Source organism: Limanda limanda, chromosome 4 (genome assembly GCF_963576545.1).
Source record: "Limanda limanda chromosome 4, fLimLim1.1, whole genome shotgun sequence".
Taxonomy (NCBI): Eukaryota; Metazoa; Chordata; class Actinopteri; order Pleuronectiformes; family Pleuronectidae; genus Limanda; species Limanda limanda.
In genome coordinates, this window is record NC_083639.1 from 12,056,200 (window position 1) to 12,079,234 (window position 23,035).

General features: G+C 45.2%; 1 protein-coding gene across 3 annotated transcripts in view; it reads right to left on the minus strand.

Moving 5' to 3' along the window:
- The window catches only part of srgap2 (SLIT-ROBO Rho GTPase activating protein 2), a 54,728-nt gene that overhangs the window by 11,829 nt on the left and 19,864 nt on the right, over positions 1-23,035 (minus strand). For 2 of the 3 annotated variants that reach the window (XM_061069175.1, XM_061069174.1), the window contains exons 2-11: positions 13,491-13,683; positions 8,250-8,412; positions 4,677-4,739; positions 2,909-3,124; positions 2,421-2,549; positions 1,456-1,677; positions 1,275-1,376; positions 989-1,186; positions 791-875; positions 276-303 (exon numbers count right to left, since the gene is read on the minus strand). In XM_061069175.1, the coding sequence (XP_060925158.1) occupies positions 276-303; positions 791-875; positions 989-1,186; positions 1,275-1,376; positions 1,456-1,677; positions 2,421-2,549; positions 2,909-3,124; positions 4,677-4,739; positions 8,250-8,412; positions 13,491-13,683 (1,399 nt within the window). Of the gene's footprint in view, positions 1-275; positions 304-790; positions 876-988; positions 1,187-1,274; positions 1,377-1,455; positions 1,678-2,420; positions 2,550-2,908; positions 3,125-4,676; positions 4,740-8,249; positions 8,413-13,490; positions 13,684-14,533; positions 14,565-23,035 lie in introns of those variants that run through there. The other variant, XM_061069176.1, reaches the window with a different exon arrangement.

The window sequence follows — 23,035 nt, forward strand, 5'->3', positions numbered from 1 at the left end:
GAGAGAGGGGAGAGAAAGTATCAGCACTCTGTCATTATGTCTTCAGAGAAAGTCTATTTATGCTCCCAACTCTGGTAATGCTCTATTTGTACACTCACGCACATGTGTTGAGAATATCTATAAACAGTGAGCGGGGAAATAATATCCCTGGTTGCCAAGAAATCAAGCTTAAATGTTGCTATGGTATATGCAAGTGTGTGTGTGTGTGTGTGTGTGTGTGTGTGTGTGTGTGTGTGTGTGTGTGTGTGCATATTTCCTTCCTTCACCACACCTACCTGGCAAGGCAACAGTCAGACTTCTGACCTAAAAGAGGGAGAAACAGGAAGACAGGGAGGGGGGGAGCAAGGGAGCAAGGGGATGACAGGAAGAGAGAGAGAGAGATACGTGGTTGTAGTAGAGGCAGGACACATGAGGAAACAGCTTCAGATGGAACAGAACACAGAGCAAACTTCCCTTTAAAGCTTCCATTTTCCTGTAAGCTTGTGGAAACACATCCAGCCCCCCCCCCCCTAAAAATACACTCCCACCCACGTTAACATACAGCTGCATCCACATATGGCCGCTGTCACTGTGACCTAGGCCTGCACACACACAGCTTGTGATTATCAGATGCATTCAAGTCATTCTGCTTCACTGCACGGGATGTGATGTGTCCCGATGTGCCGCTCGTTCTCTCTGATGTGCTTCCTGCCTTGCCCGGGGGCACCAGACCTTTCCTGAACCCATCTCCCCCCCCCCAAAGGACAACATCTAACACGGTGTGAAGGACACTCGAGCCGTCCCCACTCACTCTCTCCAAGGGATTTCTGGATGAGGTCATGCTTGGAGTCCAGTCTGGTGATCAGGTTCCTGCCTTCCAGAAACTCTTTCAGCTTCTGCAACACACACAGACACGCACACTTGAGCCCTAATTCGAGAGGATTACACTCAACTTTGTGAATTGATCCGATAAATGAAGAGATCCTCGATATTCAGAACTGCCACCGACCGTGAAGTAGAACTGCTCCGTCTCCTGCTGATTGGCCCGTCTCTTGGCCAGGCTGGGCTTGCTGAGATAGGATTCGCTGAAAGAGGACTTGACAGACTCCATGCTGTTGCTGTGGTGGAAGCACTCGGAGACGTCATAGTCCTCCACTGTCACCATGTCTTGGATGGTGGACAGAGTGGCCTCCATAGTTTTCTTCACCTGTGAGAAGTCAGACGAGACAGTTACAAGGGGCCGGAAGAAGACACAGATCAATTATTAATGTTCGAGAGGCAGAACGATGTGACACCTCTTCATTCTCAATCTTGAGTGTGGACAGACGGGACTGCAGCTGCTGACACCTCTGCAGCAGCTCGCTCTCCAGTGGCTGCCGTGCACACATCATTCCCATCTACAAACACAAACATATTAGAAACACCGATGTTTGGAAACGCACTCCCCGTGTCTGAGTAAACACACGTGCACTTTACCATGTCGCCCATGTGGGACTGGAAGTCAAAGCGAGCTGGGGGGCAGAAGACATTGTTGTAGGTCTCCATCAGTTTCTGTTTGTCCCCATTGGGCTCCAGACTCTCTGCAGCCACCTCCAGTGTCTCCAGGCCCGTGTGTTTGGACGTCTCCACGTTCTGTTCTGCAGACAGGTAGGTCCTCAGGGCGCGATGCAGGCTGGCATGGTAGCCCAGGTCACAGCACTGGCACACACACACACACAAAGACATATGAATACATGGCCTGAGAGGTAAGCATTGTTGGTATGGAAGGAAATTTGATACAGCTTTGTCATCTTGAGTGGTTGGATTTTTGAGAGAGAGAACCAGAGGAAATTCAATACAAGTTGCTTCTGACATTCAAGCAGGGATAATACTTTTTTTCTTCTGCAACACCCAGCTCACATGCAAACAGTTGCAAGTGGCATCGGCCCAATACAACAACAATGTTGATCTGTTATCCTCCACTGCAGAAATGTGAGATCAAATACATACACATACTTTACAAATGGGAATCAATGTTATGTCATCAGATACGGGTTGCTAGCTCCCTGACGTTTTTCGTGACCCACATGTTTACATTTTCCCCTGGTGGTAACTGCCAGACTGAAAATTGTAATACAAATTAGGGAGGAAAACTAATATTGGGAATTCCACTAACTGGGGTTGTTGGCACTGACACGCTTATTGAACAAACTGTGCTCCGATAACAGAGTGAGAGAGTAAACACCTGCAATGTTTTGGACACTGGCTGCCTATGAGGGAGAGGAAGAGGAACCAATCGCTTTTCATTCAGAGCACTGAAGCTAATGTGAAAGGACTGGCTGAGGGGCCACCACAGGCTCAAACTCAGGGAAACACACACAGACGGACACACACACAGCACACAACTTGCCTACGATTGTTAACTGTTAACCCACTGAGTAACCAAGCGTGTTTATACTCACGTCGATGATGTCGGAGAGGTCATGGATGTAATATTTGAAGACACAGCCGTTGGTGGCTTCGAGAGCTAGCAGGTACTCATTCCGGGCCTTAATGGCCTTCAGCTTGTTCTCCGTGTACTTAGCTTGTCTCTGTCAGGAGAGAGAGAGAGGGAAAGAGATTGAAAAAGGAGAGAAATAAAGAAATGAGACAAGAATGAAAAGTGCAGGGTAATGACACATAGAGAGAGAGAAAGAGAGGAAAGGACGGGAGAGGGATAATAGGTGTTGGAGTGAAACGCCTCAGTATTGATTATGGATAATAATAAGTGTTGAACCATGTAGCTGTGACAGGCCCCAGCTGTGGACGACAAGGTTAGCAATAAGCTCGTCCTGCACCCATAAATCATTTATGAGACACGCACATAAGTCAGCATGACAACAGGTGGAGCGCTCGGAGACTGCTCTCCACCATTGCCCCTCCCTCCCCAGACAGACCAGGCTCTGCTCACCTTCTCCTTCATCTTCTCGATTTTCTTGACACTGGAGCGTCGGACAGGTTTGTCGTCGGACTTGATGTTGGACAGCGTGTCGGGGGAGCGCGGCGTCTGCCGGTCGTCCTGTCGCCCGGAGCGTCCCATCTGCTTCTCCTCCTGCTTTTCTGCGTCCTTCAGCTTGGACTCAGCATTGATGCTGTCCGTGTTGTACATGTGGTACGTCTTCATCACCTGGGAACGAGAGGACATCTTGAGATCATGAGATATATGCAGCCACACGAGCGTTAATGTGCATTTTCCCAGCGAGTCTCCTCCCTCATTCCTGACTCCGGATCACAAATGGGATTATGGCGTTCAGCATTGTGAAAAGAATAGAGCACTGAGGCCTCGAGCACTGGCAATAAAACAGTATAACAGTCAATGAGTCACAGACAGAACCCTCTCTACTGTACAACACTTCTGTGCCGGGACGTGGTGGTATGACTCTAACATGTGTGTGCAGTGTCAGCCTTATTCTGATGACCACCACCAGGAGCCATCATTATATTCCTTAAACCCTCTTCAAAACACTACAGTCAGAAACTGGTCTGTCTGTGAGTCCGCATGTGAGAATGTTCGCGTCACTCAAACCAGATCTATTTCCGTCTCTGCCTATACAGTGTAATTACAGCTTAAAACCTGCTTTTATGGGCTGGCTGAGCTGAGGCTCGACGGTTGCCGCTCCGAGCCATGATGTAGTAAGAAACTCTGCCCACAAACACACACTGAAAAACACACCGATTGCCTCAGTCCTTTTGGCAGCAGCATGGACATGTGGAACCAGACACTGGGATGCCCCTGACAGCGTGAGAGGACCAAAACAACAGACTGCCAGTGATTGTGTCTGAAATATCAACAATCGGCTCAGACTGTTTGATTACTAGAAATCTGCACAACAACTTATCCCAGAAACACATCTACAACAAGTATGTAGACAGAGTGGTGCTGTGGGCTAAATACCAAAAATATTTGTTTAGTAGGTTTCCCTTCGTACACCAAGTTTAATTCAATTTAATTCTGACCTGATGATGCAGCAAACTGTAAACTTGAGAGGTATTTAAGTTTTTAGAATTAATCTTGAGGGGAACATGAATACAAACATTCAAAGAAATCAATATGATACTCGAGATATGTTTTATTGAAAAGTAAAATAAAATGAATAAATGTCAGTACAAAACTGCCTGGCTATTCAGCAAATACTTTATCTATAAGATCCTTCAGTACAAACAGAAAGTTGTGGATGGAATGACTTTACTATAGAACCAAGCTGCTAAAAGCTTCACTCCTAAAATGATTGTAGCTAAAATTGCTCTTTAATATCCGTGTTGTGCTTTTGTTTTATCTATAAGCTTTTGTTTATTTACCTCTGCCACAGAGGTTATGTTTCTCTCTCTGGTTTGTTTGTTAGTATGTTTATTTGTAAGGAAGATAACACCGAATCAAAAGAACATATTCCCACAAAATGTTGGGGCAGATCTGGATCAGGTGGCCGATCTAAGGTTATTTCCCCATAATTACTACAACATTGCAAGATCGGGCATTTTTCGGTTTTCCCAGGGAATAATTCATGGATCCCGATGAAACAAGTCAGACGCAACTGGGGGAACTGATTTCTATGAGTGTGTCCTGTGAGCCTCAGACTGCTGACTGTGGCACCACAAGTGCAATGCTCATCCCACTGAGAGTCACAACACCTACTTATGGATTCACACCATGTGAGTGTCATTGCAAAGGCCTCTCTTACCGTGTAAAGCTCGTTGAGAACTTTCATCATATCCTCCTGCAGCTGTACGCCAACCTCTTTGCTCTAGAGAGAGAGAGAAATAAAGACACATTAAGTTCAATGAAACACGGAAACCATTTCCTTAGTGTCATTACTCGCTGCTTTTACCAGGTGTCCATTTACATGCTGTTCATATCTCTGTCTAACTAATGACGTGCATAGCCACTCGGCCATGTGGTCAACAGAAAGCCCAATCATCAATCAAGGCGAGGAAATCTGGCTGAACAGGACTGGCTCAGTCGATGGAACGAGCAAAGTGATGGTTGACTTGATGGATGTGAAGTTAGAGGAGGAGGCTACAGATACTGATCACTACATGATGGCAGGGAGGCAGGGGGAGTGAGAGAGGGGGGAGCAAGGGGGAGAGGACAGGGCCAAAGACCAGGCAGCAAGAAGACAGGGAGTAATACAGGCAGTACCATCCTCCAGTCATAACTGCAGGGAGCTGCTAGTGAGGGATGACTTCAGCAACCTACACACCAGCAGACTCCACACACATTCATATCTTGTCTCATACGTTTGCATGAATTTTGTTTGAATCTTATCAAACTTCTTAAAGGCAGGGTTGGTACGTTGTGTCTGAAAAACTTTTAATCTTATTTGTTTAAATCCTCTCTGAAAAAATCCGGTGTCTGTGGACCTCGCAGGAATAATCCTCCATTCAGACTGAATTAAAAAATGATTTGCTGGTGTACCCGTTTGCCACTAGCCCACCTGTACCCCTTGTGCATCCAGTTTGTGCTCTCAATGCACATGACTGTAATCTTCAAAACACCAAAGAGACTTACTGAAGCAGAGATCACAGCCAGTCACTGAAAAGTCCACTTCTAGCAGTTGTCAGGCAGTGAGTGTTCATGTGTTTTGGGGGCGTAGCTTTGACGAGAGGGCCGATGTAATAACGATTGTATTCTGTGCAGGAGGCTCTTACTGGCTTTTCCAGGATTACCAACCCTTGCTTTAAAAGGATGACATTTATAACTGGGTTTTAATGATGAAAAAAGAGACAGAAACTAGCTTCACGTTTAAAAAAATCTAATCGGTCTTAGATTTAAAAGACAATAAGAAAGAGAAATCAAGGGACAAGTGTTGAAAATAAAGAGAAAGAAACGAGGCACTCCAGCAAAATGGTTAAAATGTGAAAAGAAAAAAAGAAAGAGGAGATTTTAGCCAGCACATGTTGAACATCTGTCTTCTCCTGGAGGCAGGCAGAGCAGAGACCAGGATAGCATCAGGGTGTCAGAGGTGAAAGGTTTCAAGAAAGTTGTGATAAGAAAGAGTGTCTGGGCTTATGGAAAAAAAAGGAAACAGAAATCATTATGACGAATGGATGTTGCAGAGGGAGAAAGTGACACGAGGAGAGATTTAGGGTTCTGCAGCAGACGAAGGAGGTAACAGGATAACTGAGGCTGTCCCGCCCTCACTCTTTTAAGTGCTGCAGGAAGCTCATATTGGGTGACACGCTGCCAGATTGCAGCCAGTCAAAAAGTAATGGGCCCTGGCTGAGCCCTCCTATCTATCAACCGTTCATTTTGACCTTTGGACTTTCATCCTGCCTGTGGGCGTCTAGTCTGGGTTCAGCGAGATCACCACTGAAACCAGCAACCACCACACTTCATTAGCTGTGACGTCTGTGTACTCATTAATGCTAAAACACTCGTGACAACATCGTATCCACACCCTCCACTGCACTAACAGTATCATTCTATGCTTCTTTTCACACTGGCTGAGATGAATGTTGACCTCTCTAATATGGCTCATGGTGTTTGTCTCCATGAGTTGTGTGCGTCATGGCCCCTGGCACTACTGGTGTTAATGCCTTTAACTGAAAAATGCTATAAATTAACTAATTGTCTACTTAATTAACCAGCAGAGCATTATCTGTGTGTGTGTGTGTGTGTGGGTATGTGTGTGTGTAGCCTATTTATGACCCAGACATGAAGAAGGCAACTCTCGTGCCAATGAGCAACCAGAAAGATAAAAAATAGAAATCAACCTCCATGACTCAACTGAGGCTGTGAGCCAGAGAAAGAATGAGAAAGGGCTTTTTAATATTCTTTTTTAGTACTGGTATATCAGAAGAGCAGTAGAAAGAAAGTGGAGGTACGTGTGTGTGTGTGTGTGTGTGTGTGTGTGTGTGTGTGTGTGTGTGTGTGTGTGTGTGTGTGTGAGAGAGATTGACAGAGAGAGAGAGAGAGAGAACCTGCGATCAGATGGTAAATGCGGTTCAAAGACAAATGAAAATCAGGAGCCTGTGCCATGACATTCCACTCACAGACTGCTTCACTTTCCACACAAACACACACGTATCTTGCTACACTTGTGGGGGATTTCTTTGGATTACATTCTTTCCACTTAAATCCTTCCCTAAAATTTAACCGGAGATTTAACCTGTGATTGTTTATAATTTATTTTAACCTGCAAGCCAAAGTATAACCAGTTCAATAAACCTGTACGAACTAATTCTTTGACTATTGCATCACATTGTAAAACTTTTCTCACACCCAAACCTGTGAAGACCAGTAATGACGCATGAAGATCAAAACATGATAACGACTATTTCCTGAACTCACTTTGCTGTTCTAAAGTTAAAGTGTTTTTAAGGTGTTGGGCCAGAAAAGCTTCAATGCAACTCAGCATTGATTCTAGAATCAACTCTATAGGGATAGATAGCATTCTTCTAAATGAGCGTCCCTCAGCAGCTGCCTTCAGGCATGCACTGAACTCCTGGGAATGGCCTGACATTTTTTGGAGGGGCTTTATGTGAGAACACCAATGTCTGACGTCGGTGTCAATGTGCTATAAACAGAAGCATGTGATTTCCGCCACTGAATTTATACTTTTACTGCCTCCTGCATGCTTTAATGAGACTTCATCCCATGTTCATGTCTGAAAGATCTGGTGACTGCCATTCAGTGACCGTTCAAGCCTTATGAACGGGGGCATTGTCATCCTGTGTCTCTGCTAATTTTTCAGGTTTTCTTTTCTAAATCAAATCAAAAACAGAGAACTATTGTGCTTAAATGCAGTATTTTTGTATTAGCCATCCTGGAGATGAACATCTGTCTCACAGGGGAGACCTCAGTCCTGGCATGCTGGCTGTACCAGGTCACAGCAAGCTCTTCATCCACATTTCCCTAGGTCTTGTCCCTCTCTCCTCTCAGTCAAGCAATGCAGAGATCAGAGGAGACAAGAATGAAGCTACTGTATGAACAGACGGCATAAAGTCTCCTGGCCTCAGGTTCAGCTGACCTGCTGTCAGTCAATAAATAAGCCAAGACAGAAAACAGATGCTGGAGGGGAAAATGGACAGTGCAAAAATGTGGCATGGATTATAGCATATCAGGTTGTAGTTCTTCTTCTTTTCTCCTTCAGTGTTTAAAATGAGGAGCATCTTCTACCAGTTATGAAAAAAAAGAAAAAGCCGGCTGTACACATGAAAAAGACTTGAAAGACATCTAATCCCCACACGGAGCAGATCGAACAACCAATGTGAGTGAATTCCTGCTGTGTCTGTGTGCTTGAGTGTGCACTTGCCTTCTTGAAGAGTCGTCCTGAGTCCTCGCTGATCTGTGCGAAGCGGGGAATGATGTTGTTGAGGTAGAGGTCGGACAGGGTGGCGTGGTCCCGGCTCTCCCTCTTCACCTGGAGCAGCAGCAGGTTCCAGCAGTTCACAGGAGACAAAATGCTCTGCTCCTTCCTACAAGCACACACAGAGACAGAGGGGGTCTTACAATATAGCCGAAGACCTCTGAGCAAATGTTTGGATAAATGACCACGAGCGTGAAGTCGTCATTATCTTCTAAACGTCCCTTTTCTGGCTCCTGACAGATGCACGCAAACATGGAAAATGTGTAGACGAGAATACTGCACAAAAAACCCACTACTGTGGACTGTTGAAAGATCAGACAAGATACTTGGAAAACAGACAAAGAGTGTAGGGAGTGAATGCCCAGACAGATTTATGCTTAAAACAGCCACCCTCTCTTTAAAAGACACACACACACACACACACACACACACACACACACACACACACACACACACACACACACACACACACACACACACACACACACACACACACACACACACACACACACACACACACACACACACACACACACACACACACACACACACACACACACAGAATGAGCCAGCCCAGATGGGGGATTCAGCCAGGGTACAAAACCCAGCAGGAAGACGTAGGACTCCCCCACAAGCACAGCTGTCACAGAAACGACTGAGAGAAAAAGAAAAGATGGAGAAGAGAAATTGAGACAGAAAGAGAGATTTAATGTCTCTAATGATTTTTAATAGTTTACTAGTAGTGTTTCATTGTATTTTGTCAATTGCCCATAAAGCCATTAGACAAAAACAAGACTGTCAAAGCCCTATTTACCCAACAACACAGCACCGTTCTTTGTGTGCGCTTAGTGTGTGTGTGTGTGTGTGTGTGTGTGAGTGACTGTGTGTGCTTGTGTACAGTGTGTGTTGTGGATGAACCACGGATGATCTAGTGGCTAAAATGGATTATGAGTGAGTGTAAATGGATGAAAGGTCTTTAAGAGCAGCTTTAACTGGATAAAGAGCAAAGAGCCACAAGGCATTTACATCACAGACACACAGACACACAGCTGAGGGTCAGGGTAAGTAGAGCACTGACCCAAGCATACACAAGGTCAGACACACAGAGAAAGTCTGTTTCGCCAGGGGTGGAGATTAGTTTGGGGAGGGGGGGATATCCGCACATATGTACATCTGAGTGTGTGTGTGTGTGTGTGTCCACCACAGGCTACATTAAGGGACACATTTCACACTAAAGACGAGTGGATTGGGGACTGTTTGTCTAATTGGGGCCAAAAAATGTGTCCCCACTTTGGAAGAGCAGAGGTAAAGGTAAGGGTTAAACATAAGGGAAGGGTTGAGGTCAGTTGTGACTCGGGCGGATCTGATGAGATTAGTCATAGGCAATGATGTGATTGGCTGGTACTGGCTGTCACTGGTCAGATGACACAGTGTAACAACAATGACAAATTCAGGGAAAGAACAAGAAGAAATTCAGCCTCACAACACGGAGCCAAAGCACTGAAACTCTCTCCGTGCTGTGAGCTAACCTCGAGTAGGAGTCGTGTGGCTACATGTGTGTTTGTGCCGCTCGACTGCAACTTCTCTCTGCCGTCTGTTTGTCTTCTGGCTTGTCTGTCTTCACCGTTTGCGCAACATCTTCTTCCACCAAAACTGGGCCCTAGTTCCTCTATTTGCTCAACTGGCCGGCTGCTCTGCCACCATGTGACATGTCACCCTCGGCCCGCCACCGATCATCTCCATGGTAATGGCACTGCGGGAGTGGGTGAAATATCACCTCGCTCTCTCGGAGCCTCAGCTATCACAAGGTAAACACCGAAATGTCATTGGCCCCTCCGAAGGTCACATGGTGCTCACTGGGAACAGGGTGATTCCTTAGGTCAGGTGACTCACATTAAAAAGGGAAAATGCTAAATGGTCGTTGACATTCAGCATCAAACTGCCGAGCATTAAACAGGGCATCGCTGCCGGGGCTTTTGTGGGACTGAAGAGTAGAACTCCAATGAGCAGTCGAATAGTTCCTGCACTGACTGAACTGAATTTGAAGAGCAGCTGCTCCACAGAGTTTGAGAACAGCTTAAACAAATGGATGCATGAAGACACAGGTCTCTGGAGTCCAAGACATGTTTTATTACTTTCTTTAACATTGCTAGATTCTTTCATCTTGATGAAAGAAATATGGCATATTTAGGGGACTGATATTTATAAGTGTGTGCAATTTGGTGCAGAGCTAAATAAAAATCTGTATCTAGTTTGTTTGAATGTGATTTAATAAGGGGACAGCTGGTCTTTGGCAGAGGTAATATAGGTTTATATATATCAAATTTGGTATCAATTTGATTTCATCAAGACAAAATCCAAAGCCAGATTCATGTACATGTTCTAATGAAATAAAATCAAACATATTCTTGGCAGATTATGTGAATGAAGAAAGATGAAGTTGACACAAAGATGATATGGTATCATTGAAAAATATGTATCAATATGGGGTAATGGTATCTTGCCATTCTCATTTTGGTAAAAGGTGAAATGAAATACGTGTCCATTATTAGATGGAAAATGATAGTTTCACCCAGTGTTGTGCTTTTCTGTGTTAATACAGCCTTACATGACATTTAACTATATTGTGAGTGTGTGTGTAATTCTGTGTCTATTCATGTGAAACCAATGAGCGCAGTACAGTTGTTTTCTGTTTTCATAAATGAAAGAAATTTGACGTAAAAAAGATGGTTCCTGAATGAATCCCAAGTTCTTGTGAATCAGAAATTGCTGTCATGTGAGTTTGATCCTATTTGTGCATCTTTAATCTCCACAGACATTGTAGAACTGGACACTGGCACTGGACAGATTTAAAAGAATACGGCCACAAAGATGCAAAACAGTGATTGTCCAGCCGTGTGTGGTCACATATGTAAATAATGTTTAAGTGAAACCAAAGGTTGTGTAAGGGGCTGTCGCTTATTAACAGGGAAAATGGACTAATAGCATAAGGGTCGGTTTTGAATCAGTGTGCAGCTTGTGAGGGCTTCTCCATGTGACCAATCAGCCTGTCAGCCTCTGGGCACACACACACACACACACACACAAACAAATAATTCGGTTAAACCGTGTAACCTCCACCAGGGTTGTACGCAGCCAAATAGCAGGAATACCAGGGGTCTCCACGGGATCAACACACACACACACACAACCTTCACAGTCCACAATTCTTGGAGCACCATCAACGCCTGGCTGTATGAAGAAACAGCCGCAGGCACACACGCACACACACACACCTACATTGTGACACACACACAAAAATACACACATATAAACAGAAAATAGCTGAAATTCCAGCGTGGCACCCGGACTGAGCAGCAGCAGATGCAGAGGCACTGCTAAACACATAGATGTTGGAAGAACAGCAGAGCAAAAAGAAAGTGAGAGAGGAGCCGACTGGGAACTGAGAGGTGAAGATTGAAGACCCGTTGGTGAGAGAGTTGTAATTTTGTGTTCATGACATCTTGATTATGATGCACACAGACTTGCTGCAGCAGCTGCAGTTGTTGAACCATTAAGCTGCATATTTTACTCTTCCGTCCTCGGCCCCACCTTCTCCTTCTCCTCTGCTCTTCTTCCCTCCCCCAATAGGCCAAAGCAGGGATACTCTCCTCAACTGCGTCAGTATTGATCTGGGCTGGAGGGTGTGTGTGTGTGTGTGGGGTGGGGGGGTTCGTTTAGAAGACCTATTGATTCCTTTTTGTCTGTGAGTTTGTCAGAGAGCATGTGTAAGTTTTCCCCCAGAATGCAAAAATCTGTGCTGCTGGAAAAGTGAATGATGCAAAGGAAAGAAACAACCACATTTTATGATTGTAGTTTCTTAATCACAAGGCTCTTTCAAAGTAAATGTCACCGAGGTCACGGTTAACAGGGAATCAGAGAGAATGAAGACGAGCAGAAGAGGAACAAGTCCTGTCTTTCTCAATTCAAATAAATGTGTATAACACTTCTAAAGTGTCAAATCTAGAGACTGTTCATTCAAATGATTTGCTAAAAGATCTATTAAATATTTATCTCTTGCAATTCTCTATTGTCTCCTAACTTGCATCCCAAACTCCTTACACTGGAGATGTGAGGAAGGATGAAGGAATGGCATCAACCTGAGGGGCCATAGCTGTTCAATAAAACACCACCATTTTGAAGAGTTAGCATATAGTGATGAGGCACAGCTGTCTCATAAATCATGACACAGCTTGACAGGGCGCACACACACAGACACACACAGACACACACTACTGCAGTAATGATACATTAATGATACTGCAGAAATGATCACAGAAGCCTGCGGCCCCTTGAGCTAAGCATCAGTGATAAATCAACAAACACTTCTGCATGAGACACATTTGTGTTTCCTTGTCAAAAGTTCCTCTGCAAGTCGCCTTGTTTCTCTCATTTAACAATTTCCAAGTCACAAGCTGACAGAAGAGCAAGGACGGAACGAGTCCTAATTAGAAACAGAAAGCATCCTCTGCCTCCAGTGCGTGCGTGTGTGTGTGTGGGTGGGTGGGTGTCTGTATATGTATGTGTGTGTTATCCTTCAGTATCCTTTCCCACAGAGCAACAGATCACTTTCTTCCCCCAAAAGCCGCCAAATAAATTACACAGGAACACATCACGCTGATAAAGCTGATAAGCTTCCGCCTGTATCTGTATGGATCTTATTCATCTGTGACGAAGAGAGAGGAAGACAGAGAGACAGAGAGAAAGCAATTTCAAGTGAGAAAGAATCCCCTTTTGGACAAGGTTACATACTCAGCAAGACACTGCAAAATAGTCAGAGCACACAATCACCACCTGGCCATATTTGGCTGTAGAAGAGCCCACATATACACACTGTCGCACACTCACACACACACTCACACACACACAAACACACATACACATTACAGGGACTAATGCAGAACAATGAGTGCAATATATGAATAAATCAGTACTTTACAGCAGGGCTTCTAAAAGTCTGCGTCAACTTCTCTCTTCTCAGGAAGGAAGTCACAAGTGTTCGAAAAAACTCTAGACTTTCTTAAGGTCTAAATGAGGAAACTGGGGTGATGATGCATCTTACTGGGGAAACTTTGGAACGGAAGAACAATACTGGCTGTCTCGCACATTTAAAGCCAAACACAAACAGTCGGTATGAGTGTGTCGTACTTGAGGAGATGGTCCTTGGTGCTGCGCGTCTTGGTGAGGAACCTCTCGGCGAGCTTCTCCAGGTTGCGGCTGTAGTCCATCTCGATCTCCGCCTTCTTCCTGAAGAAGTCCTGCAGATCCTGAAGCAGCTGCACCCTCAGCTCGCACTGCTGGTCCAGACATTTAAGCTGCTCCACCAGCTGGGCACGGATCTCTGCCAGGGAGAAGAGAAGAGGGGTGGAGAGAGAAACACATGATCAGAGTTTGCATTTAGGTTCTTATGATCATCTCGAACCAAGTGTAATCCAACACAATGAAGCTAAACAGGACATCTGAGAGAGAGGGAAAGGGCTCCATCCTTGAGAAAAAAGGTTAAGTACATGCTATTAACAACTGGGTAGTATTCTGCATACATTACTGTTGACAGTGCAGCGCCATCAGTCAGGTACATGCCAGAACAATGTGTAAGATGTTAAAGTTGAAAGAAGTTTCTCCTTAAAAAGGTGGATTTTAGATGGACCCATCTCCAGCCAAATCACCTGGAGGAGCCCTGACCCATCGGCCTGGGGCTGGAATCCCTTTGCCCTCCCACCAGTGCATGAAAAACACCAACTGCTCTGCATCGTGTGTACATGTTTTTTGTACGCATGTGTGCTGTGGTCATTTAACCTAACTTATTGTTTTTCATTTTTTCCTCCTGCCTCCATCATCCCCCCTCTCCCTCCGCCATGCTGCTCTCCAGTCTGGCCTCAAATTAATAGAGTGCACTCAGCGCAGTAACCATATTCAATCACCGACTCCGGAAAAGTCCTCTGGAGAATCCTGCCCACTGCAGTTATAGACCGGGATGCACAGAGCATCCACAGCAACATGTGCACAAACCCAAACACACAAATACAAAACACACACTCAGTGGTGGTGAGCAAGGAATCAATGCTGACACCTGATCATTTAAGGCTAGGCTCTCATAACAGCCTCCCAATTCTCAGTAGGCTGCACATTTTAAAGAGTTGAGAAACAACACAAACAATTCCCTATAACTGCTGTCACAAGCTCTCTCTTACCTTTACAGCACTGGCTGTAGAGAAAGCGGATGGTTTTGGCCTCCATCCTGGCTTCGGTACAGTATAGACTCCCCTCACATTCACACACTCATTCAATATCACACAAAAACACGCACACAACCTTCCAGGCAGGCAGAAACTCAGCCTCTGGCTGTCAGCGACTGGTGATGCTGCCTTTGTGTTGAACAGCTGAGAGTGCAGTTTCTCTTTACCACAAAGAGAAGTGGGATATCTGACTGTGTCTGTGACCACCCCGCTCCTCCCCCCCATCTCCCACTTCTCTATCACTCTGTCATAAACACTGTGACAACAACCAGTGGTTGCTCAGGCTTCATTAATACAACTACTTTTACTTTGAAAACTGTATTTTCAAACAGAAGCGATCTCTGTCCACACAAGCATTTTTGCTCTGGATCAGTTTGAAGTTGTATCATTGTAAAATGCAGAGTTTTAACTACACAGCATATGTTAGAATTTAGAAATGACATCAGGTCAGCAACGCGTGAAATTGATTATCCATGTTGCTTTCAACACTGGTAGCCGAGGCTAATGCCAGTTGTTTTCTTCCATAAGTAGGTCATGTGACAGGAGCCTGACCAATCAGCGAAGGCTACATTGTGACCGAAGCGAAGTGGCATCTACGTCATCGTTTCAGAACAGTTACGTTTCTACTCATCAGCAGTGCATCTTAACCTCTCCGTTTTAATGTCTCTAAAACTCTGAAGTAGTGTGGACGCCAGACTGAGGAGTTTTTAAACAACAACATAATACTGTGGATGTAGCCTCAGTCCAGTCACTGTCCATCTTTGCTTAAGAACAGGGCGGTTTCGTGGGATTAAGACACAACAGCACAGACTCTCATGTACACAACAAATAACTGCATCTGTGACTGTGCTAATGACATGGTGTGAATATTTGCTTTGACAACACGTGTTATTGTCTAGTGGTCTGTGTGGGTGTGTGTTTGTGTGCATGTTGGTGTGTAATTTTCTCATCACACATCATTGTCAATGATGGGGAATGACTCAGTGTCCAACTTCTCAAGGCGGCATCACAAAACCTCCGCATGGCGCCCTTGTAAATAGCCAGACACAAAAACAACACATTCGCAAACACCTCTACAAACAAACAAGTGCTCCCTTAATAAGCAGCATAAGGAAGTGACAGAAAGCGTGATGAGCAGGTGGAGGGGTGGAGTCCTTTGTGATCTCAGTGTTTAGAAAGCACTTTTAATGGGGGTAGAATTCATATAATGGGGGGGGGGGGGGGGCATGCCCTGAAACCCCTCTTGGGCCCCTAACAGTCATATTAGGATGAAGAGTGATTCTGACAGCACACTTTATTTACAAAATCTATGGCTGTGGCCCCACCAAAGCAAACCCTGAGCTCTCCACACCATACTGTGTTGATCCTGGCTGCTAAACTGAATTAATTTCCCTGAGGAATGTAAAAAAAAAAAAAAAAACCTGTTAGCTGAGAGGCAGGGAGCTTGATACAGCAAAGAGGAGAAGCCGTCAGGAAAGATAAATGCGAGTCTTCCTCTCCGTCTTGCCCCCCCCTCGTTATGGTCATCATCCCCTGAGCCAGTAAGAAGTGGGATGTGAACTGGAATGTGACGCCTCCACCTCCCTCTAGACAGGCCAGTCACATTTTCCAGGCAGATGAGAGAAGATCTTGTATTGAGAATCTGGGATTGTACTTTACTGATGCTCTCCTTCCCCTTCCCCCCCGTCTGTAGTGCTGAGGGCCGTCTGGCTCAGTGTGGACGTCAGCCTTGTCTGTACACTATCACTTACAGACCACATTGCACCACAGTCAAAACACAGACCACTAGGTAATCGTGGTAACAACTGGGAAAAGATGATCAGGTCTTTTATCTGGATAATATGTTGGTGTCCCTGTGAACCTGTCTGCATACTGTACATTCCACAGTGCACCAAGGTCTAAGTACTGAGTACAGAATGTGAAAGCAGTCACATTCTAACTTGATAAGTTTGTGCTTCCTTCCAGGTAACGTTTCAGATACAGGCCCTTCTTCGGACCAAGAAACGTTACCTGGGGGTAATTAAAAAGTTTATAGGAGCATCAACTGGTGTGCGGACTTTTGGTCTTCTATATTATAACTATAAGAATCAGCACTCATAGGAATATAATGGTCAAGGTGCCAAATCAAGAGGAGGCATCAATGTTCTTTTTAGAATTTGTTTCTTGTTATATGTTAGTTCATGATATTAAATGGAAAAATCTGGAGAAATGTGACAAATCCAAAGAGGTTTACTGCACGAAAACATTTCACCCAAAACCTGCCACTACTCATCATCAATTATTGATTATTTTTGTTGTCCCGAGCCAGAAAAAGTAAGCCAAAGAGAGAGAGAGAGAGAAACACGGTGGATGGAGATGGTGAAAATGCACTCTAATGACATTACCACCAAGGTCAGTGTCTGCTGTTCATTTTGCAGTGGGTTGACGGCAGCTGGTCTGGGTTGCCTCAAATCAAACCAGAATCAGACATCTTGCTGCATATGAATGAGTGGCTGCATGCATGGACGGACACAAAACTAAACAACATTCTAACAAGAAACTGCCAAAAGGTAATCCCACCAGTCACATGATACTCTGATCCAATTTGTGTCAAGCACAACTTGAATCCAAAAGTGTAAAAAATTAGCTTAAAAACCACAACACCCCACCAGCTTGAGGCAGTGTGAGTGTTGTTCTGGACGCTGTTCTGAGCCGGCCTACATGCAGGAGCCACACACACACTGCTGTGAGGACTCATTATACCTGAAAACACCTCAGGCCAAGGCCACAACACACACACACAATGACAGTGACGGGACACAGTAAGCCCGAGCTGTCACTTTGAACTGTTTTGACGGCAGCTCTCCAACTGGACTGACCTCCAAAAGCTGTGCACAAACAACACACACACACACACACACACACACACACACACACACACACACTCACACACACACACATCTGCACACATGGCAACTGGTCGGCAACTGTTTACAAGTAGATGTGATGAGAGTTTGAGACAAGGCTCCAACCGGTTGGAGAGGGAGTGTCAGGGGAGGGGGACAAACGACAGAGGAACAACAAACCAGACTAAGGTCCAGTTCATTTAAAAGGGACAGTTCACAGTTTATTGCAATATCAGTTTTAGCTTCACAGATTTGACCATCTTTTGTTTTTCGTAATTAAACGGACAGACCTACAAAGTGGGAGTGAAGTGGAGTAATTTTAGACGTCCCAAGTTCAGGTAGTAAAATCCCATTCATTTTCTCCAGAGAAAAATGTTATGCAACTCCCATCCAAACCACCTCCACAGCTTGGATGGCTCTGAACGCTCCTGGTTGAATCATCAGTGCAACACAGGGACAGCTGCATGAGAAAGTATTCAGTTCTTTGACAGAGGGTTTGCAAATTCACTGAACTTCTACTTTGTGTTTGAAAGCATTTACCAAACCAAACTGACTGATAACACTTGATGTCATTGAGATTACATTGAAATAACGAGTGCAGTGCCCGTTCTAAACATGTCTGTTTGGAATGGGATGTTTTTGTACTGTGGTTATGCTGTTTGCAGCTTTGTTTATGAAACTCTAAAAGTGACGTGCAGTAATTGAGCTGCAGCAACTAGAGACCTGCTGCAGGACTCCATAGAACCCTGAAGCTGCACCGCTGCTGCACAAAGAGCTGTTAACCTGTTTAAAATATGTTGAAACTCAACTCATCACGAAGAACAGTAAACTGGAGAATCAGCTGTTGTTGGCATCGTCATGTCCCATGAGTCCCTGCCGCCGCTGCTACAGAGTCCTGTTTATTCAAAGTTTAACATTGAACTATCACTGCTCTTCATTAAGCCCTTAACAAAACAACATAACTTGGTCTTCATGAACAGAAAGGACGTACAAGTTGGTTTGTCTTGTGCGGGTAGGTGAGATCCGATCTTAGATCTGATCACAAGATGCATATGGGCTCAAAATGTATTTCCAGATGTGAACGCAAGCATTCAGAGCTGTGCACTGGTGATTTGATCAGAGAAACCCACACAGGGTTTCCCCCAGTGCTGTATAGGCCTGGCGGGCCGCCAGGCTTTACTCCCCCCCCGCCAGGCTAAGCGTCGCATGTTTTTTTATTTAAAAAAAAATAAATAAATCCGTCACTCGCGCACATCAACAACACTTCACTTCCTCATTGAGCCCCGATCCCCAAGCAACCATCCTATTGGTCCAAACAGTCAGATGTCCCACCCAGACGCCTTCACTGACCCTCGGACATCAGAACGCTCCTTCAACACAGTGTTTTACTGAACATACGTCGCCTTCACTGACCCTCAGACATCAGAACGCTCCTTCAACACAGTGTTTTACTGAACATAAGTCAAAACCGAACATAAACATAAACCTAGTCCGTTACACGATTAGGCTGCAGCTATTTGGTTTTATTTACTTAAAAATAGGGTACTTCTTATTTCATACATTTTCCACAAATATGAGGAGGACTCAAATAGCCCTACAAAGTTCTGTGTTTAATTTATTTCAAAGTAGGCCGACACTTGCCTATGTATTTTGTTTGTTTGTTATTTTGTTGCTTGTCTGTTTGAGTAGCTGGCTGAAAGCAAAGAAGTAGTACGCTTATCTTTTATTGGTAACCAAACTGTTACGGTTCATTGTTTCTGAAATAAGAGGCCTGACTGCTATGTTCACAGCAAACTTGAATTTTTTTTAATATTAAGTAGGGCGGCCACTAACGACTATTTTTCTATCGATTAATTTGACGACTATTTTATCGATTAGTCGATTAATCTAAACGATTAATTTTCCTCCCCCCCCCCCGCGGGTGCCTTCTAGCAGCCCTACCACCAGGCTTAGCAAGTTTTCTGGGGGAAACCCTGCCACATGTTAATACCAGGTGTGTACGAGCCCAGTCAAACAGAGGGTTCTACAAGAGGTCGGTCAATCAAACAGGTTTAAATCAAACCACCAGGTTAGTCAGACTTTTTTGGAAGATAGAAAATTATGTGGTTTACACTTTGGGACAGACCTGCCACTTGTGTTTTTCTCCTGCTGTTCCACTGTTATGTCTCAGAAACAACCGACACATATGTTGTATGATAATCAACATTGACAATGGCCAAAACAACTATTTTCAGTTGCATGCATGCACACACACACACACACACACACACATACACACACACTTCTAGGAAATCCAAGGCACCCAAGCAGGAGTTCTAACTACCAGCGAGCTATAATATTACGCATTCTTTCTCTGTGTGTGTGCATGTGAGCACGTGCGTGTGTGCAGTGTTTATGCAGTAAGGCCTGGTCTTTGTTGCTCCGGGGGCTGATACTGCAGTACAGAGCGATGGAGGAGAGGAGGGGGCGGTAATAGTTTTGAGTTGTACCACTGTGAGCTCATACTATTGTCCTGAGAAGAATGAAAGAAACAGAAAGAGAGGGGGAAAAGAACAGAAAGAAAGGAAACCAGGGGCACTGCGTCACAGTGAATAATATGCCCATTCATCCCTGTGCACACAGGAAGAGAGGACAGAGAGACAGGAAGTCAGTCGGACCAGTTCACTGCCAGTGGGGAGCACATGGGAGGGGAGGGTCCTACTAAAACAACTACAGGAAGTGTGTGTATGTGAGTATGTGCGTGAGTGTGTGTGTGTGCGTGTGCAGCGGGATGGGGGGTTGGAGTGAGGTGAGTGTGAGTGTGATTCTCCAAATGAAGGGGCCTGAAGAAAAACAGGCAGCTGTGGAGTTCACCAGCATAGCCCTCCAAACCTGAAACCAGGCAGGAAAAGAGAGAGACTGCAGGAGAGAAACTGGGCCAGGGGTTTGATTGGGGGGGGGGTGGGTTGAGCAGTGTGTGTCTGCGGGGTTGGAGGGGCCACGGGACAAGATGTTTTAAACAGTCGAACAAGTCGGTAGTCTGAGGCCTCAGGTTGCAGGTAGTATTTCCACATAAGATTCTTCAGCCGGGTGGAATCTATTAGTTCCAGACATGCCTGCCTAATACTGCCTCACTGTACTCACACGTACACAAGCACATGCAAGCGAGAGAGAGAGGAAGGGAGTAGAAGAAAAGATAGAATTACAGTACAGTAAGTGTTGGAGGGAAAAGTATTGCAGGAATGGGAAGATTCTAGCCCATGTCTTTTCCTTGGGTCTGGGCCTTTCCTCTGAAAACAAACACACACACACGTATACACACACAAACTTAAATTGGCATTTCCTCTCTCACCCAGAGCTTAAAACTTTTAGGAAAAGCAGTGTTGTCTTTAGGAGGAACATTAACTAGCTTAGTGACTTTTAGACGTGGAAAACCCTGCTGGAGCCAAACCACGGCCGACCTGCTCTGTGCGACAGAGGAGAGGAAAGCGCACACACACGCACGCAGGCAGAGAGCAGAGGATACGAGAGAAATAAAAGCTCACTCTGTGCTGCAGCTGGGTATAAATAAGTAAAGCATTGGACATCTCAGCAGCAGCAGAAGTTATTGGCGTCTTGCAAGTGCTTTATAAACTTCCCTTTTGACCCAACTTCCATTATGGAGAACTGAGTACTGAGGGATGTTTTTAGATGAGGAAGTAAGCTCATAACATTCCGGCTTATCATTTTCTTTCATATGCAAAGACAGATGAGACAGAGGGCTGTGCATCTAATCTAACATTTAACTGTTTCATATGACGTCATTGATTTAATTGTGTTTTAAAATGAGTCAGAACCAGCCAAGAGGAAAAGCTTCTGTGGCATTGAACGCAGTTTGGACATGAAAAGTCTAACACAGACCAGAAAACTGCACTTGGCTAATTATGCTGCAGCCCGGTCACCACAACAGACTCAACCACCACAAACCACTTTTACCATCCATGCAAGAATCATGTCAGCCAGTGCGGACAGATTAAACGGATGAGAGCGGGCGAATGCTCAAAACAAACCCCAAACTTTGATGTTGCAGGAGGCTGCTGGCCACTGCACACCATGAGGGCAAATAATCAAGAGGGAGGGAGGAAGATGCTGTCGCTGCAGCTTACATTTGGCCCCAATTCATCTACTAATCTATCGCTCTGACTGTGGGAGGCACAGAGAACTTGTGTTGTTTAGGACCCAAGGAAGTGAAGTTCCAAAACAAGGAAAAAGCTAACAAGAGACGTTCTAAATTATAAAATATGCCGCATTCAAACCGCAGAACCAACCACAGTAATATGTCTGAGTAACTTAGGGTTTTTAAGGGGAGCAGACATTTTATCTATTTCCTTAGATTATCGTGTCTTATTTTCTCTTGAGTCTTCTGATAAACCTCTCTTCACCCCCCTAAGTAATGGCTGCGTGGGAATCAGTGTGACAGGTCCGTGTTGCACCATTCATGTTGAGAGTCGAGGAGGTTGTGCGTGTGAGAGGAGAAGTGAAAAGGAGGTGACAGGGAGGGAGAGGGAGAGTAATCGTGGGGGGTAGCACTACTCAGCAGGGGTAAATTCCTCTGCACCGCCCTGCACCTCTCTGGTCAGATCGGGAAGTCATTAACCGTTTAGTCGCCCAGCAAAACGCTTGATCTCCGGCTGGAGAAACACGGCCACCGGAACCAGACAGCAAGATGAGAAGTGGGTTTGTGTGACGGTGTGTGTTTGTGTTAAACGTATCCGTGGCCCACAAGGCTGAGCCACGGGAGCTCTCATCAGGGTTTATTACACTCCGAGCACAGGTCAGAGGTCACAGAGCCACTGGAGGGGGCTCAGTCTCCCGCGTCAACTGGTGGAATACAATCATCAGCTTCAACTCTGACCAGAAGGAGCTCTGCTCCTCATCTGCTCCTCTTCCACCATCGTTTGCTCTGCTTCCCCTCACATGGTGGCAGAGGGGTTGGAGGGGGTTAGAGACTAGGAGCTGGGGTCTCTATGCATAATGAATCAGGCTGCTTATCAAAAGTTAACAAGCTCCTCACCCATTTACAGCCTCCTGCCTGTTCCACTAACCCAGTCTGGGAATGAAGCTGACAGAGTATGTGTTGGGGGAGGGGGAGTGGGAGTGGGACTGGGAATAGATGGAGGGACTTCAAATGAGACCAGACTGTGGCGCAAACTAATGATTATTTTCAGGATCAATTGATCTCACAACTATGTTTGATTAATCACTTACTCGATCGGCAAATTGTCAATAAAAAAGCCCCAAACCTAAATGATGGTGTCTGGTTAGCAGTCATTTTAATATAACAAAATAAAACAGGGAAAAGGGAGAAAATCTAAATCTGTGTGTGTGTGTGTGTGGTGCAACCTTGAGGGTACCATCCTGGTGTCACCTCCATTTCCTGTCTCTGCCGGACACTACCATCTGGGCCTCAGTCTGTTCCAACAGCCATTTCTCTCGCTCTGTCTCTCTCTCTCTCTCTCTCTCACACACACACACACACACACAGTCCGCCATAGGGATGCAAATCATGACCGTACAGTGATCTACACCATCTGTCTGAGAAGCTATGGATAGG